The following is a 14,389-nucleotide window of genomic DNA, read 5'->3' on the forward strand; positions in this document are numbered from 1 at the left end:
TATAATTTTTTGATCTTTCAAGTTGCATTAAATTTTAAGTCAAAAGCTTACTTTTTTAAGTGGATCAAAAGTATTTTGATATTGTTGTTAAATTAAAGAAGAAAATTTATTTTGTCAGAGTATGATATACAGGTTATGATGAAATCTTTAATAATTCATATTACTATCTTTGGATTAGATTTTTTTTAAATTTTTCTTGTGATTGTTGAAGATGGTGAAGTGTATTAATTATTCAAGTCAAAGTTTGAATTTTTTTTAAAAATTGAATTAAGATATCTTGCTAGTGTTAAATTTTGAATGACTTATACAAGGGACAAGATTTTGTATGGATTTATTGATTAATATTAAGGGTTGTGATGAAGGGAGCTCTATAAGATATAATCAAGTTGATTCTACTTAAGGATATTGGCTTGAGTTCTTCTAGTTTGTCAAGTTAGAATTAATTCTTTTAAAAAGGAAGATTGATTTAAAAATTATCTAAATGATTGTAAGGTAAATCTAAGGTTAACTCCAATTGATTCTAGACATATTGGATTCTTGAAGAGTGATGAAACTTATACAATGATTTCAAACATAGGAAGTGGATCAAGATTTAATTTTTATATGCTATACCCAAAGGTAGTAAAGATAAAGAAACTTAAAATTTTGCCCTAAGTCTTATATGAAATTTGAAGGTTGGATCTATCTTGGATTGATCTAACATATAAGGATATTTTTATCTTTGATAGACTTATATAATTTGATAAATTAAGATCAGAGTGCGCAGCAAAAGCGTGGTAGATTAAATTAATTAGAAATATTAATCTTTTAAATCAAAAGATATTATGATGAAATACATTAGTTGCAAATAAGGAAGGATTTTATTGATAATGAAAGGATGCTATAAATTTTGATCTAATCTGATCATAGCCGGATAATTTTTGTCAGTAGGTTGCTTCATTGTAGATAATACCAAGAAATTCTAGATATCTCAAATTTATTAACAGCTTGATAGTTCTGATATTAGTTCAAACTTAGAATATCCTGACATAGATCTCATATTTTTTTAAAATTTAATATTGTTACTTTTACTGATATAGAAGATTGAGGTTTTCTTAAGATGAGAGTCTACATATAAAATTTGTTGGAAGGTCAAGAGAAGAAAAAAATCAATGATTGTGAAGAGTGCCCGATGTTTGACCTTTATTTATTTTTCTATCAAGGGTAGCCTGAGATAATTATAATTTTGAGTGGAATGTATTAGACAAATAACGGTGGTATATTAGTACAAGTCCAAAATATTACAGTTCTTCAAAAAATTGAGAAATCAATAAGAAGAGATGAATTTAAAATTTTAAATAATTTTTGTTATAACAGGATCATGAGAAATAAATAATATATAAAATATTTTCGTAAGCTTGAGAATGATATGAAAATGTATACTTTGAAATATGTATCTCAAACGACATAACTTAATTTCGAGGACAAAATTATTTGAAGGGGGGAGAATGTAACACCCAGCCCATTTGGACCCTGGACCAAGCCCAAAAGCCCAAAGCCCATATAAAAAAAAATTGGAACGAAGAAGACTTCCACTGGGAGTCTTCTTCCACCCAAATCATTGGAGGAGAAGTCGAATCCAAGGGGGATTCGACCTCCCCTCCACTTTATAAGACCCTCTCTCCCCCTCTTCAACAACCCATGATGATCATCGGTCTCTCTCTCTCCTTTCTCCTTATTTTCTCTAATTGAAGTCAAGGCCTTCCGTACTCATACTCGTCGAAAATTGGAGCCGATGATGCTATTAAAGCTTGAGGTAAGCCCTTCTCCTCCTTCCTCTTTTTCTTTCCCTCCTTTCCATGGCTTCATGCACCATCGCCGGCCTTCGGGATCGTCGGAAAATTCTTGAAAAGGGTGAATCCTGTTTTGCTCTGTTTCGGTCGGACCCTTTCCTCTTTTTTTCGACCACCGGCACCGTCGGTTGTGGCATCTCATCCCTAGGATAGGACCCTCATTCCTTTATATCTTTTTTCTGAAGGTATTGGCCGCCGGTGACCGGCCAATGATCGAAAAATAAAAGAAAAAGTAGCGATCCCCTGTTTTTCCGATCTCTTCTTGATTTCTCGCCGGCCGAACCTTGCCGTCGGCCATCCCTTGCTCCACCGCCGCCTCCACCTACTGTCGGACCTCCGACGAAGTCATCGCCCTCGTCAGAGCCAAGCTGGAGCCCCCTCGTCTGTCCCCTATTTCGGCTCAAGGGAGGCCATGGGAAGAAAAGGAAAAAAAAAAGAAAGAAGAAGAAAGAAGAAAAAGAAAAGAAAAGAAAAAGAGAAAAAGAAAAAGAAAAAGAAAAAGAGAAAGAGAAAAATAAAAATAAAATAAAATAAAAAAAGAAGAGAGAGAAATTTTTTCTCTCTCCTCTTCCTCCTTTCTCTCTCTTTCCTCTCTCCTCTCTCTACATTCTCTCTATATTTTCTCTCTCTAGATTCTCTCTCTAGACCTTTCTCTCTTTTTATGGATTTTATCTCTCTAGTGTCTTTCTCTCTCTGATTTCATCACGAATCCTAGGATAAAATTGATATAAAAATATGATGACCTGAGATTGCTCCGAAATTCATGCAGTAGATTAGATTCCGATCCGATCTTTATTCGAAATTGATAACATCAATCATGGTTAATCCATATTGAGTCACCCTGATATGACCTCTGATGATCTCGACCATAATTGCCTAATCGGAAGGATAAGAACATTCTCTCTCTACTTTCTCTCTCTACTTTTTTTCTAAAATTTTTATCTCTTCATGGATTTTCTCTCTCTAAAAGTCTTATGGATTAGTGGAGGATCAAGATACTTAGACAAATCTTAATTTTGGTTAATCATGAGAGAGGTCCTAGATTTGTGTTATTAGGATTGATTATCGGATAATTTTCTCCATATATGATTTTTATATTTGATTAGGGTTATGAAGAGATGATTGTCTGCATATGATATCGAGTGGAATATTTTGTTAAAAAAATTCATAAATTAAAGAAGAACATTGATTTCTGTGCTTGGATCAGTCATCGGTAAAGATAAGAATCTTTGTACATGATCATCATTATATATGTATTTTACCGTTGATTTTATCTCATTGATTTTGCATCGTTGGATTTGAGATCGATGAATTTATTATATCTGAGACACTGTTATTTATTTATGTGATTTTGAGCATGAGTATGTTATATCAATACATATGTATCAGCGATTGATGGCATGATTATATGGGTATGACATATTTATTATACTGCAAAATTTGAATTGATTAATGAAGTCAAATATTATAATTTCATAAAAATAAAAAGAAAGAGAAATATAGTTTGGACTGGCTTTGTCATGTGGAATAGCCTGCTAGGAGCTTATGCCTGGGACAGCCCCCACAGGCTTATGTGTGGAAGAATCTGATCCGAGAAAGATCAAGAATGATTTGATCCGAGAATGATCATGGCCATTTTGATCCGAGAAAGATCATGAATATTTCGATCTAAAGAAGATCACAGAAATCGATCCGAATAAAACATCATCGCATGATCTTGGTAGTCCAAAACCAAAGCCAAAAAGAAAAGGATTAAAGATGATGTGTTAATAGAAGAAAATAGAAAGATAAGACATGAAACAATCGTTGAATAAAATTGTTTTACTTATTAACATATGATAATGCATCTTTTTTGATAAAACAGATAATCTATAAATGTTTGCAGTATTCTGGACAGTGAAAATCGGTTTTTATGTGTTATTGCTTATCTTTATTTTCAGATTATATTATTATATTGGTGTGATATAGAAATTCTTACTGGGCTGTAAAGCTGATACCACTTCATCTTTCTTTTCTTCTCAGAGTTACAAGATGTCCATTGTTGGCTATGGTATGGATTTGTGAGTGAGCGGATGCATAGATAGAATACCGTTGATACTTGATCAGAGGATTGAAGGAATGTTAATTGTAATTATGTAAGTTTTATGAATTATTATTGAAATTAAATATTATGGTTTATAAGGTTGTAATGATTTAATTTGGCCTTGCATATTCTTTAGGGCTTGCTCTAAGGAGTGTGCGGCCATTACGTATCCGATCCGGATGTTGGGTTCGGGACGTGACATATATTTTTATAACAACTGACGGTGGAAGCGCCAATGAGTGAAATTAACCGAGTCTAATACTTGGGAAAAAATACCATCAAGATTGAACCCTGAACCTTCTTATATAAAGAGTGGTAGAATCACCAGGACATCTGCTAGTTTGATTTCAATAATGTTTTGAGTTCAGAGCAGTCACTGAAACATTTCTTGTGAAATGTTTGGTCAAAACATTCGGGAAAGACCTCTCTGCTTATTTAAATGAACAACTTTATAGTTTTATTAGATAGCATTTGCCGAAAAGAAATTTTTCAAGTCCAGTTCTATCAAACTGGATTTAGATAATTTGCACATTAGATCAGAAGCGAAGACTACATAAGCGGTAGCTGTGGCTTTTGAAGTAGGAAAGAGGGATAGTGAAATATTTTCAGAGATCTTCTATGGTCAGTAACCAGTCATACTTGTGCAGCTACTCAGAAACATGTCCGTCTGCTTTTCGATGACAAGCACTCTGGAGATGCCATGACAGGAAAAAGCTTGGTACAATTCTTTAAGCTCTAGGCTGATTTGACAAGTAATTCTTCTTGATCTTCTGCAATCTGGGGACGACCTCTTTCATCAGGATCCTATCCTTAGGTGAGTCCTTAGAACACACCAAGCCCAATTCCAAGGAATCTGAGAGGCACTGATGCCTGGTGATTGGGTCGGCATGCTCATCTTCAAGGAGGTTGTGGTCAACAACATCCAACACCCTAGTGGGATGAGCCTCATACACCCACTTCCTCAGGCTGGATTCCCCTTCAAACATGGCGCCGGTTGGCTTCTTCCTTGTCATGATCTCTAGAAGCAGAATGCCATAGCTATAGACATCGACACTTCTGGACACTCTCCCGGCCGATCCATATTCTGTTGGACACAAAATGGTTAACAGATGGTAACTCAAACTTTAGGCAGGGCTATTTTGCTATATACTAATGGCGATGATATGGTTACCTGGAGCAATGTAGCCAATTGTGCCTAATGTGCTTGCTGACACCATGGATTTGCTGTCACCTAGCAGCAATTTGGCAATGCCAAAGTCGCCTACATGTGCATTCATGTCTTCATCCAACAGCACATTGCTTGGCTTTAGATCACAATGCAACACAACTTGAGGATGGTGGTGGTGAAGGTACTCCAATGCCGATGCTACGTCCAACATTATGTTTATCCTTTGCAGTAGGCTCAAGCAGTAATTGTGGGAATACAGCCATCGGTCGAGGCTGCCATTGGGCATGTATTGAAGCACCAATGCCTTGAAATCCAAGTTGGAGCAGGTGCTGATGATCTTGATGAGGTTCCTGTGCCGAACCGTGCGCAGTGCATGACACTCTGCATCAAAGCTCCTCGAAGCCTTTTCCATTTCCAGATTCAATACCTTCACTGCAACATCTAATCCATCATCCAGACGCCCCCTGAATATTGAGCCAAAGCCCCCTCTTCCTAATAAGTTGGCCTCGCTGAAGTCGTCAGTTGCACGGATTAGCTCATGGTATGAAATCAGTCTGTGGTCATTTAGACGTGGCGGATCGGTGGAGGTTTTGGTCTTTTTCCTCCTTCGACGAGCTACGAACACTAAGAGAACACTGAAGCAAGCAACAAGGACTAGCACAGAAGCAGTTACAGAAAGAGCAACTTTGAGTACACGCTGACTCCTCCTTGGATTGGAAACCGTAGCATTTGCAGAGCAAGGTGGAAATCCTAGCTTTGATGCTCCACATAATGCTGCATTCCCCTTTAGAGATTGGATGGTGAGATTTGAGAATATGCCTCCTTTGGGTATCTGTCCTTCCAACCTGTTGAAAGAAAGGTCTAGGTTGGTAACGTACCTGAGCTTGGCTAGGGACCCGGGTATGGCACCTGTGAGATCATTGGACGAGAGGTTCAAATACTTGATGCTGACCAGTCCACCCAAGATTTGTGGAATAGGACCGCGGAACAAGTTATGAGACATATCCAGAAATTCGAGCATCTGAAGCTGTCCAATGGCATTTGGGATGATACCTGAAAGCTGGTTTGCTGATAGAACCATTCTGTATATATTCTTCAAATTCCCCACATCTGGAGGAAGTGAGCCTTCAAAAGAGTTTCCCGACAAGTCGAGTTCCAAAAGGCTGCTTAGGCTCCACAGACTGCGGGGAATGGCCGACGACAATGAATTGGCAGCAAGACTCAGATGCTGAAGCCCACTGATGTTTCCCACTGAGACAGGTATTGATCCAGACAGCAGGTTCCCATCAAGACTTAGTTGGCCCAAACTCCTGAGCCGGTCGAGCTCACTTGGGATGGGACCATGGATTCTGTTTGCAGTCAGATTCAGCTCCTGAAGGCTCTCCAACCTTGTTAATGCTGTCGGTATTGTTCCTGTCAGCTCATTGGACATCAAGAATATGAGCAACAGGCCGGTCAAATTTCCCAATCCTGCGGGAATTTGCCCTCTGATATGATTCTGGTCAGCAGTAAACCTGAGTAGATTAGAAGAGAGGTTGGCAACGGATGGAGGAAGAACACCATCTAGCTCATTGTTTTCAATGTGTAGGTTCTCTAGATCTCTGCAGTTGGAAAGAGAGGTGATGAAGTCGAGTCCGCCGCTTAGATAGTTCCATCACAGATATAATGATGAGAGAAGTGGCATGTTTCTTCCGAATTCGATGGGCACAGGACCTGTGAGGCTGTTGAGGGTGAGCTCGATAAACTGGATCATGGAAGTGTTGGACAGTGAAGCCGGTATTGGGCCAGTTAGACTATTATTTGCCAGGCTCATCCACAGGAGGCTTTGCAAATTGCCCAGTCCAGAGGGAATTTCCCCACTCAGGAAGTTGAAACTGAGGTCAAGTTGCTTGAGATTTGTGAGGTTACCCAGGGAGTCTGGGATTGTCCCGCTGAGGTTGTTGTGATCGAGATATAAGATGATTAGCTGCTGCAAGTTTGCGAGCTCAACCGGTATGATTCCGGTGAAATAATTGGTAGACAAGGACAGGACATACAGGTCAGGGCACTGAGAGAGGCTTGATGGGATCGTGCCGCTAAGCTGATTGGATTCGACGTGGAAGTATCCGAGTTGAGGGAGAAAAAAGCTATGATTTTTTGGGAGATAGCCCGATAAATTGTTGTTGGAGAGGGAGAGGATGGAGAGAAAAGACATGTTGAAAATGGTGAGTGGTATCGGCCCGGAGAGCTGGTTCAGATGCAGCGCGAGCCTTCTAAGACGGGGTAGACGCCCGAGGGCATCAGGAATAGGGCCCCAGAGAGAGTTGTTGTAGAGCTCTACGCGAGACAGAAAGGAGAGGTTGCCAAGGTGTGGCGGGATGTTGCCTTGGAGAGACAAATTTATAAGTCTGAGGGCGGTAACTCTTCGCCTCCGGTGGCTGCAAGAGATGCCAGTCCAAGCGCAGAAGGAGATGTTGGGAGTCCAACTAGCTGCCAGAGTCCCAGTGGGGTCCTGAATGGCCGCCTTGAAGGCCAGCAGTGCCGTGAGATCGGTGGAGTTATCATGCTGCATCGATAGTATCAGCTGGGGATGCAACAAGGAGAAGAATATGAGGAGAAGAAACCCATGGAACTCCATTGATGAGCAAGAAATTAAAGCAGAGAATGGCGGGATTATTAGTTCATGGAACTGAAGGTACGAAATAATGCATGCTGAGGGGCGGATGAAATAGATCACAAGAAACGACAACCGTAGAAGACCATTCCCAATGAGAGAGTTGACTAATAGGTACCCAGCCGTAGAAGACCTTGTCTCTAGGATTGTAATAGTGGATAGTCCTTTCTTTTTTTTTAATTACAAGTGGATAGCCTTTTTGAAGGGTAGGATAATAGGTACTCGAACCGCCAAGGAAGGCAGATTTGACGATTCCACCAATCGAAGGCTCTTCTTCAAGGGAGAAATTATTGCATGCACCAGAGGCAACTGAATCATAACAAATTTCGGAGCATATGCACGGCGGACAGCGCACAATCAGAAATTAGTGAAATGCAAGAGCTAGCGTGGCGTGTTATCCACCGTAAGATTTGATACGGTGCAATTGCACTGCAATATGGAGGCCTTCAAGGGGCCGAACATGTGGATAGCAAAGCAAAGGATCCGGTCTTATGTAGCATCAAACAAAGGGAATGGAGGTAGGCGGTCAAGCAGCCTGGCAAGAGAGATGAATCCACCTATCTAGGGTCCCTCGTGGGGTCGGACCTGTGCAAAAATAACACGATAGATACGTTGACCCATGTGTCATATCAAACGCGCTCATGAACCTATCCAAAAATAGGACAATCAACGCAAATTGCACCGGTCCAAGCCCATGGAGTCAAGTCATTCCAGTCACGTCGAAGCTTTTTTTTTTTTTTTCCTTTTTGGGTAACCGCGTCGAAGCTTGATTTTTGCATGGTCTTTCGCACGCCAAGTTGGAATGTTGAGAGACTTATTATGGAACGTCATTTTTTTTCTTTTTAAGGTGTTTTTGTAAGGGGCATTTGGACCGCCATTTCCACTTACCTCAAGGTGGTAGGTAGATCCAGTAATTTGCACGCTTTTTGGACCATCTTAATGGAGAAGAGAATTCATGGATCGACACGATGAGTTTTGTAATAACCCAGATAAAAAAAAAATAAAATAAAAAAAAGAGATGGAAGGAGGACTCCCGAAAGGAGTCTTCTTCTCCGATGAATCCCGATCGGAGAAGAACTCAAGGCCTTTTAGAACTCTAAGATCCCCTATAAATAAGCCTCTCCCTCTCTCAAGACCCTCCACCGGTGATCTTCGAGCCCGATTTCTCTCCTTTTCTCCGAAGAAGCCGTGGCAGCCTCTTCTCGTGTTCGCCGAAAATTGAAGGTCAAAGAAGCCCCCGGAGTTCAGGTAAGGGTTCAATCTTTCTTCCTCTCCCTCTTCTCTTTCTTTCCATGTTTTTAAACTCCTCGCTGGCCGTCAGGATCGTCGGAAAATCCTTGAAAATAGTGAATCCTGTTTTGCTCTGTTTCGGCCGGACCTTTTCCTCTTTTTTTCGGCTACCGGCGCCGCCGGTTACGGCGTCCCATCCCCGAGACCGGACTCCCATATATCTCTCTTCCTTCCCTGAAAGCCTTGGCCGCCAGCGACCGGCCAATGGTCGGAGTTCATGTAGAAAGGGGACGAATCCCCTATTTTTCGAAAAAAAAAAAAAGAGCCGTCGGCCGAACCCCATCGCCGGCCGTTGTTGGATCTCCGGCCAGGCCGCCACCCCACCGGAGCCCGAGCCACCGAGGGGGGGGACCTCACGGTCCTCCCCTGTTTCAGCCAAGGGAGGCCGCGGGAAGAAAAGAAGAAGGAAGAAGAAGAAGAAGAAAAGAAAAGAAAAGAAAAGAAAAGAAAAAGGAAAAAGAAAAAGAAAAGAAAAAAAAAGAAAAAAGAAAAAGAAAAGAAAAAAAGAAAAGAAAAAGAAAAAAATAAAAATAAAAATAAAATAAAATAAAATAAAAAGAAGAAGAAGAGAGAAAATTTTTCTCTCTCTCCTCTCTCTACCTTCTCTCTCTACATTTTCTCTCTCTAGATTCTCTCTCTAAACTTTTCTCTCTCTTTACGGATTTTGTCTCTCTATGATCTTTTCTTCTCTCTGATTGCATCATGAACCTTAGAATAAATTTGAAGATGAAAATAAGATGATTTGAGATTGCTCCGAAATTCATGCGGTAGATCTGATCCCAGTTGATCATATTCGAAATTTGTAACACTTGATTCATATTGAGTCACTCTGATAGGACCTCTGATGATCTCGATCATGAGTGCCTCATCGGAAGGATACGAAGATTTCTCTCTCCACTTTCTCTCTCTACTTTCTCTCTAGAATTTTCTCTCTCTTCATGGATTTTCTCTCTCTAGAAGTCTTATGGATCAGTGGAGGATCCAGATACTTAGGTAAATCCTAATTTTGGTTAATCCTAAGAGAGATCCTAGATTTATGTTATCAGGTCGATTATCGGTAATTTTCTCTATATGTGATTTTTATATTGATCAGGGTTATGAAGAGATGATTGTCTGCATATGATATCGAGTGGAATATCTTGTTAGAGAAATTCATAAATCAAAGAAGAATATTAATTTTTGTGCTTGGATCAGTCATCGGTAAAGGTAAGAATCCCCGTACATGATCACTATTATATATATGCTATTTTACTGTTGGTCTTGCATCGTTGGTTTTGCATCGTCGGATTTGAGATCGATGAATTTATTATACCTGAGATACTGTTATTTGATTTTGAGCATGAGTATGTTATGTCAATATATATGTATCAGAGATTGATGGCATGATTATATGGATATGACATATCTGAATTGATCATAATGCAAGTCAGAATTGATTTGATGAAATCAACGCATAATGATTAAATGAAAAGAAAGAGATATATGGTTTGGACTAGTCCTGTCATGTGGAACAGCCCGCCAGGAGCTTATGCCTGGGACAGCCCCCACTGGCTTACAGATGGATCAGCCGGCCAGGAGCTCATGCCTGGGACAGCCCGTCAGGAGCTTATGCCTGGGACAGCCTCTCACGGGCTTTGGTACGTGGGACAGCCGGCCAGGAGCTCATCTTGGGACAGTCTTGAAAGACTTTTTAAGTGGATTCGATCCGGATGATGACTGAGGTATAGAATTGGATAGTCCAGAACCAGAAAGAAAAGGTTAAAAATCATGTGATTATGAAAGGAGAAATGAAAGATAAGACATGAAATAATTGTTGAATAAAAGTGTTTTACCTGTTAACATATGATGATGCATCTATTTTGACAAGACAGAAAATTTATGAATGTTTGCATTATTCTGGACATTGAACATGAGATTTTATATTTTATTGCTTATTCTTATTTTCAGACTATATTAACTATATCAGTGTGATATGGGAATTCTTACTGGGCTGTAAAGCTCACATCCCTTTATCTTTCTTTTCTTCTTCAGAGTTACAGGACGTTCATGATTGGCTATGGCTTAGATTTATGGGTGAGCAGATGGATAGATAATGTGTCATAGTACCTGATCAGAGGATTGAAGAAAACTAATTTGTAATTATGCAAGATTTTATGAATTATTGTTGAAATTAATTGTAATGGATGTTAAGATTGTAATGATTTATTTTGGCCTTGCATATTCTTTAGGGCTTGCTCTAAGGAGTGTGCGGCCATCACGTATCCGACCCATTCTGACCCAGTTGTTGGGTTCGGGGCGTGACAGAATGGTATCAGAGCATAGGTTATGATCATTAGGGATTATGATATAAGTGATTAGAATATTACAGAGTGATATCAGAGCTTAGATTATGATCATTGGAGATTACGATATAAATGATTTGGATGTGATAGAATAATATCAAAGCTTAGGTTTAAGATCACTAGAGATTATGAAGAGATATTAAAACTTTATGTAAGATCAGTAGGATAAGTGATATCAAACTTTGGGATTATAATCACTAGAGTATGATTGATAATATCGGAGTTTAAGATTTTGATCATTAAAGGTATGATAGAATGATATTAGAGTTTAGGTTATGATCACTAGGAAATATGATTTAAGTGGTATTTGAGTTTAAGGTTATAATTATTCAGAATTGTAATTCTAGTGATATCTGAACTTAGGTTATGATCATGAGGAACATGATAGATATAAAAGAGAAGATTCAATATTTAGATTTCGAATCAATAGATATTAAGATGAAATGTAGGTATAAGTGGCATATTATATCTATAATAGAATTGATGAGTTATATCTTAGATTTCAATTAGTAAGGTTGACCTTAGTATGAAAAGAGTTGATCCTTAGAATGAAGTGGGAGGTATTGATAAGTTATGTTGAGTATACTAGATGATTTTGGAATGTTAAACTTATATGATTGAAGATCATGATACTTTTCTAATTTCGATGATAATTGTCTGATACGTTATGAATTTTGGATTTATCAAAAGAAAGTTAATTAGGGTATGGTCTAAGAAGAAATTTCATCATATGAGAGAAAAATATTTTTGAGTATTGAACCTACAAGAGGATCATAAATGAAACTTAATTTTAAATGAAAAATATACTTGAATTTTATTATGAGAATATGAGATACACATCTTGGTGAAATCTTTGGTTACTCAAAATATCATATTCTGAATATGATTCTTTAATCTTTCAAGTTGCATTGAATTTCAAGTCAAAAGCTTACTTTTCTAAGTGGATCAAAAGTATTTTAATATTGTTGTTAAAAAAAAAAAATTATTTTATCAAAGTATGATATACAGGTTATGATAAAATTCTTAATAATTTATATTTTCATCTTTGGATTAGATTCTTTAATTGTTGAAGATAGTGGAGTATATTAATTATTCAAGTCAGAGTTCGGATTTCTCAATTGAAATAAGATATCTTGCTAGTATTAAATTTTGAATGACTTATACAAGGGACAAGATTTTCTATAGATTTATTGATTAATATTAAGGGTTGTGATGAAGAGAGCTCTATAAGAAATAATCAAGTTGATTCTACTCATAAGGATGTTGGCTTGAGTTCTTTTAGTTGTCAAGTTAGAATTAATTCTTTTAAAAAGAAAGATTGATTTAGAAATTATCTAAATGATTGTAAGATAAATTTAAGATTAATTCTAATTAATTCTAGACATGTCAGATTTTTGAAAAGTGATGAAACTTATGCAATGATTTCAAACATAGAAAGTGGATCAAGATTTAATATGCTATACCCAAAAGTAGTAAAGATAAAGAAACTTAAGGTTTTGCCCTAAGTTCTATATGAAATTTGAAGGTTGGATCTATCCTGGATTGATCTAACATATAAGAATATTTTTATCTTTGATAGACTTAAATAATTAATATCAGAGTGCGCAGCAAAAGCATGGTGGGTTAATTTGATTAGAAATATTAATTCTTTGATTCTGAAGATATTATGGAATACATTAGTTGTAAATAAGGAATGATTTTTAATCTGATCATAGTCGGATAATTTTGTTAGTAGGTTACTTCATTGTAGATAATGCCAAGAAATTTTAGATATCTCAAGTTTATTAACAGCTTGATAGTTCTGATATTAGTTCAAACTTAGAATATCCTGACATAGATCTCATTTTTTTTAAATTTAATATTATTACTCATACTGATATAGAAGATTGAGATTTTTCTTAAGATGAGAGATTACATATAAAATTTGTTGGAAGGTCAAGAGAAGAAAGAAATTGATGATTGTGAAGAGCGCCCGATGTTTGATCTTTATTTATTTTCTATCAAGGGTAGTCTGAGATAATTATGAATTTCGAGTGAAATGTATTAGACAAATAACGGTGGTATATTAATACAAGTCTAAAATGTTACAGTTCTTCAAAAAGTTGAGAAATCAATAAGAAGAGATGAGTTTGAAATTTCAAATAATTTTTGTTATAACAAGATCATGAGAAATAAATAATATATAAGATATTATTGTAAGCTTGAGAATGACATAAAGAATGTATACTTTGAAATAGGTATCTAGAACAACATAACTTAATTTCGAGGACGAAATTATTTTAAGGAGGGGAGAATGTAATAACCCAGATAAAAAAAAAAAAATAAAAAAAAGGGACAGAAGGAGGACTCCCGAAAGGAGTCTTCTTCTCTGATGAATCCCGATCGGAGAAGAACTCTAGGCCTTTTAGAACTCTAGGATCCCCTATAAATAAGCCTCTCCCTCTCTCAAGACCCTCCACCGGTGATCTTCGAGCCCGATTTCTCTCCTTTTCTCCGAAGAAGCCGCGGCAGCCTCTTCTCGTGTTCGCCGGAAATTGAAGGTCAAAGAAGCCCCCGGAGTTCAGGTAAGGGTTCAATCTTTCTTCCTCTCCCTCTTCTCTTTCTTCCCATGTTTTTAAACTCCTCGCCGGCCGTCAGGATCGTCGGAAAATCTTTGAAAATAGTGAATCCTGTTTTGCTCTGTTTCGGCCGGACCTTTTCCTCTCTTTTCGGCCACCGGCACCGCCGGTTGCGGCGTCCCATCCCTGAGACCGGACTCCCATATATCTCTCTTCCTTTCCTGAAAGCCTTGGCCGTCGGCGACCGGCCAATGGTCGGAGTTCATGTAGAAAGGGGACGGATCCCCTATTTTTCGAAAAAAAAAAAAGCCGCCGGTCGAACCCCATCGTCGGTCGTTGTTGGATCTCCGGCCAGGCCGCCACCCCGTCGGAGCCCGAGCCACCCGGGGGGGGGACCTCACGGTCCTCCCCTGTTTCAGCCAAGGGAGGCCGCGGGAAGAAAAGAAGAAGGAAGAAGAAGAAG

The 14,389-nt window shown here is 38.3% G+C and overlaps 1 protein-coding gene across 1 annotated transcript; it reads right to left on the bottom strand.

Annotated features, from left to right (window-relative positions):
- Positions 1 to 4,282: 4,282 nt before the first annotated feature.
- LOC105058525 (uncharacterized) lies at positions 4,283 to 7,914 on the bottom strand. The gene is given in 2 exon segments (XM_010941478.3): positions 4,283 to 4,999; positions 5,087 to 7,914. Coding segments are annotated over 2 exon segments (2,970 nt in total). The 5' UTR covers positions 7,701 to 7,914; the 3' UTR covers positions 4,283 to 4,643.
- Positions 7,915 to 14,389: the final 6,475 nt, after the last annotated feature.

The sequence above is a fragment of the Elaeis guineensis genome, chromosome 15 (assembly GCF_000442705.2).
Source record: "Elaeis guineensis isolate ETL-2024a chromosome 15, EG11, whole genome shotgun sequence".
Lineage (NCBI taxonomy): Eukaryota > Viridiplantae > Streptophyta > Magnoliopsida > Arecales > Arecaceae > Elaeis > Elaeis guineensis.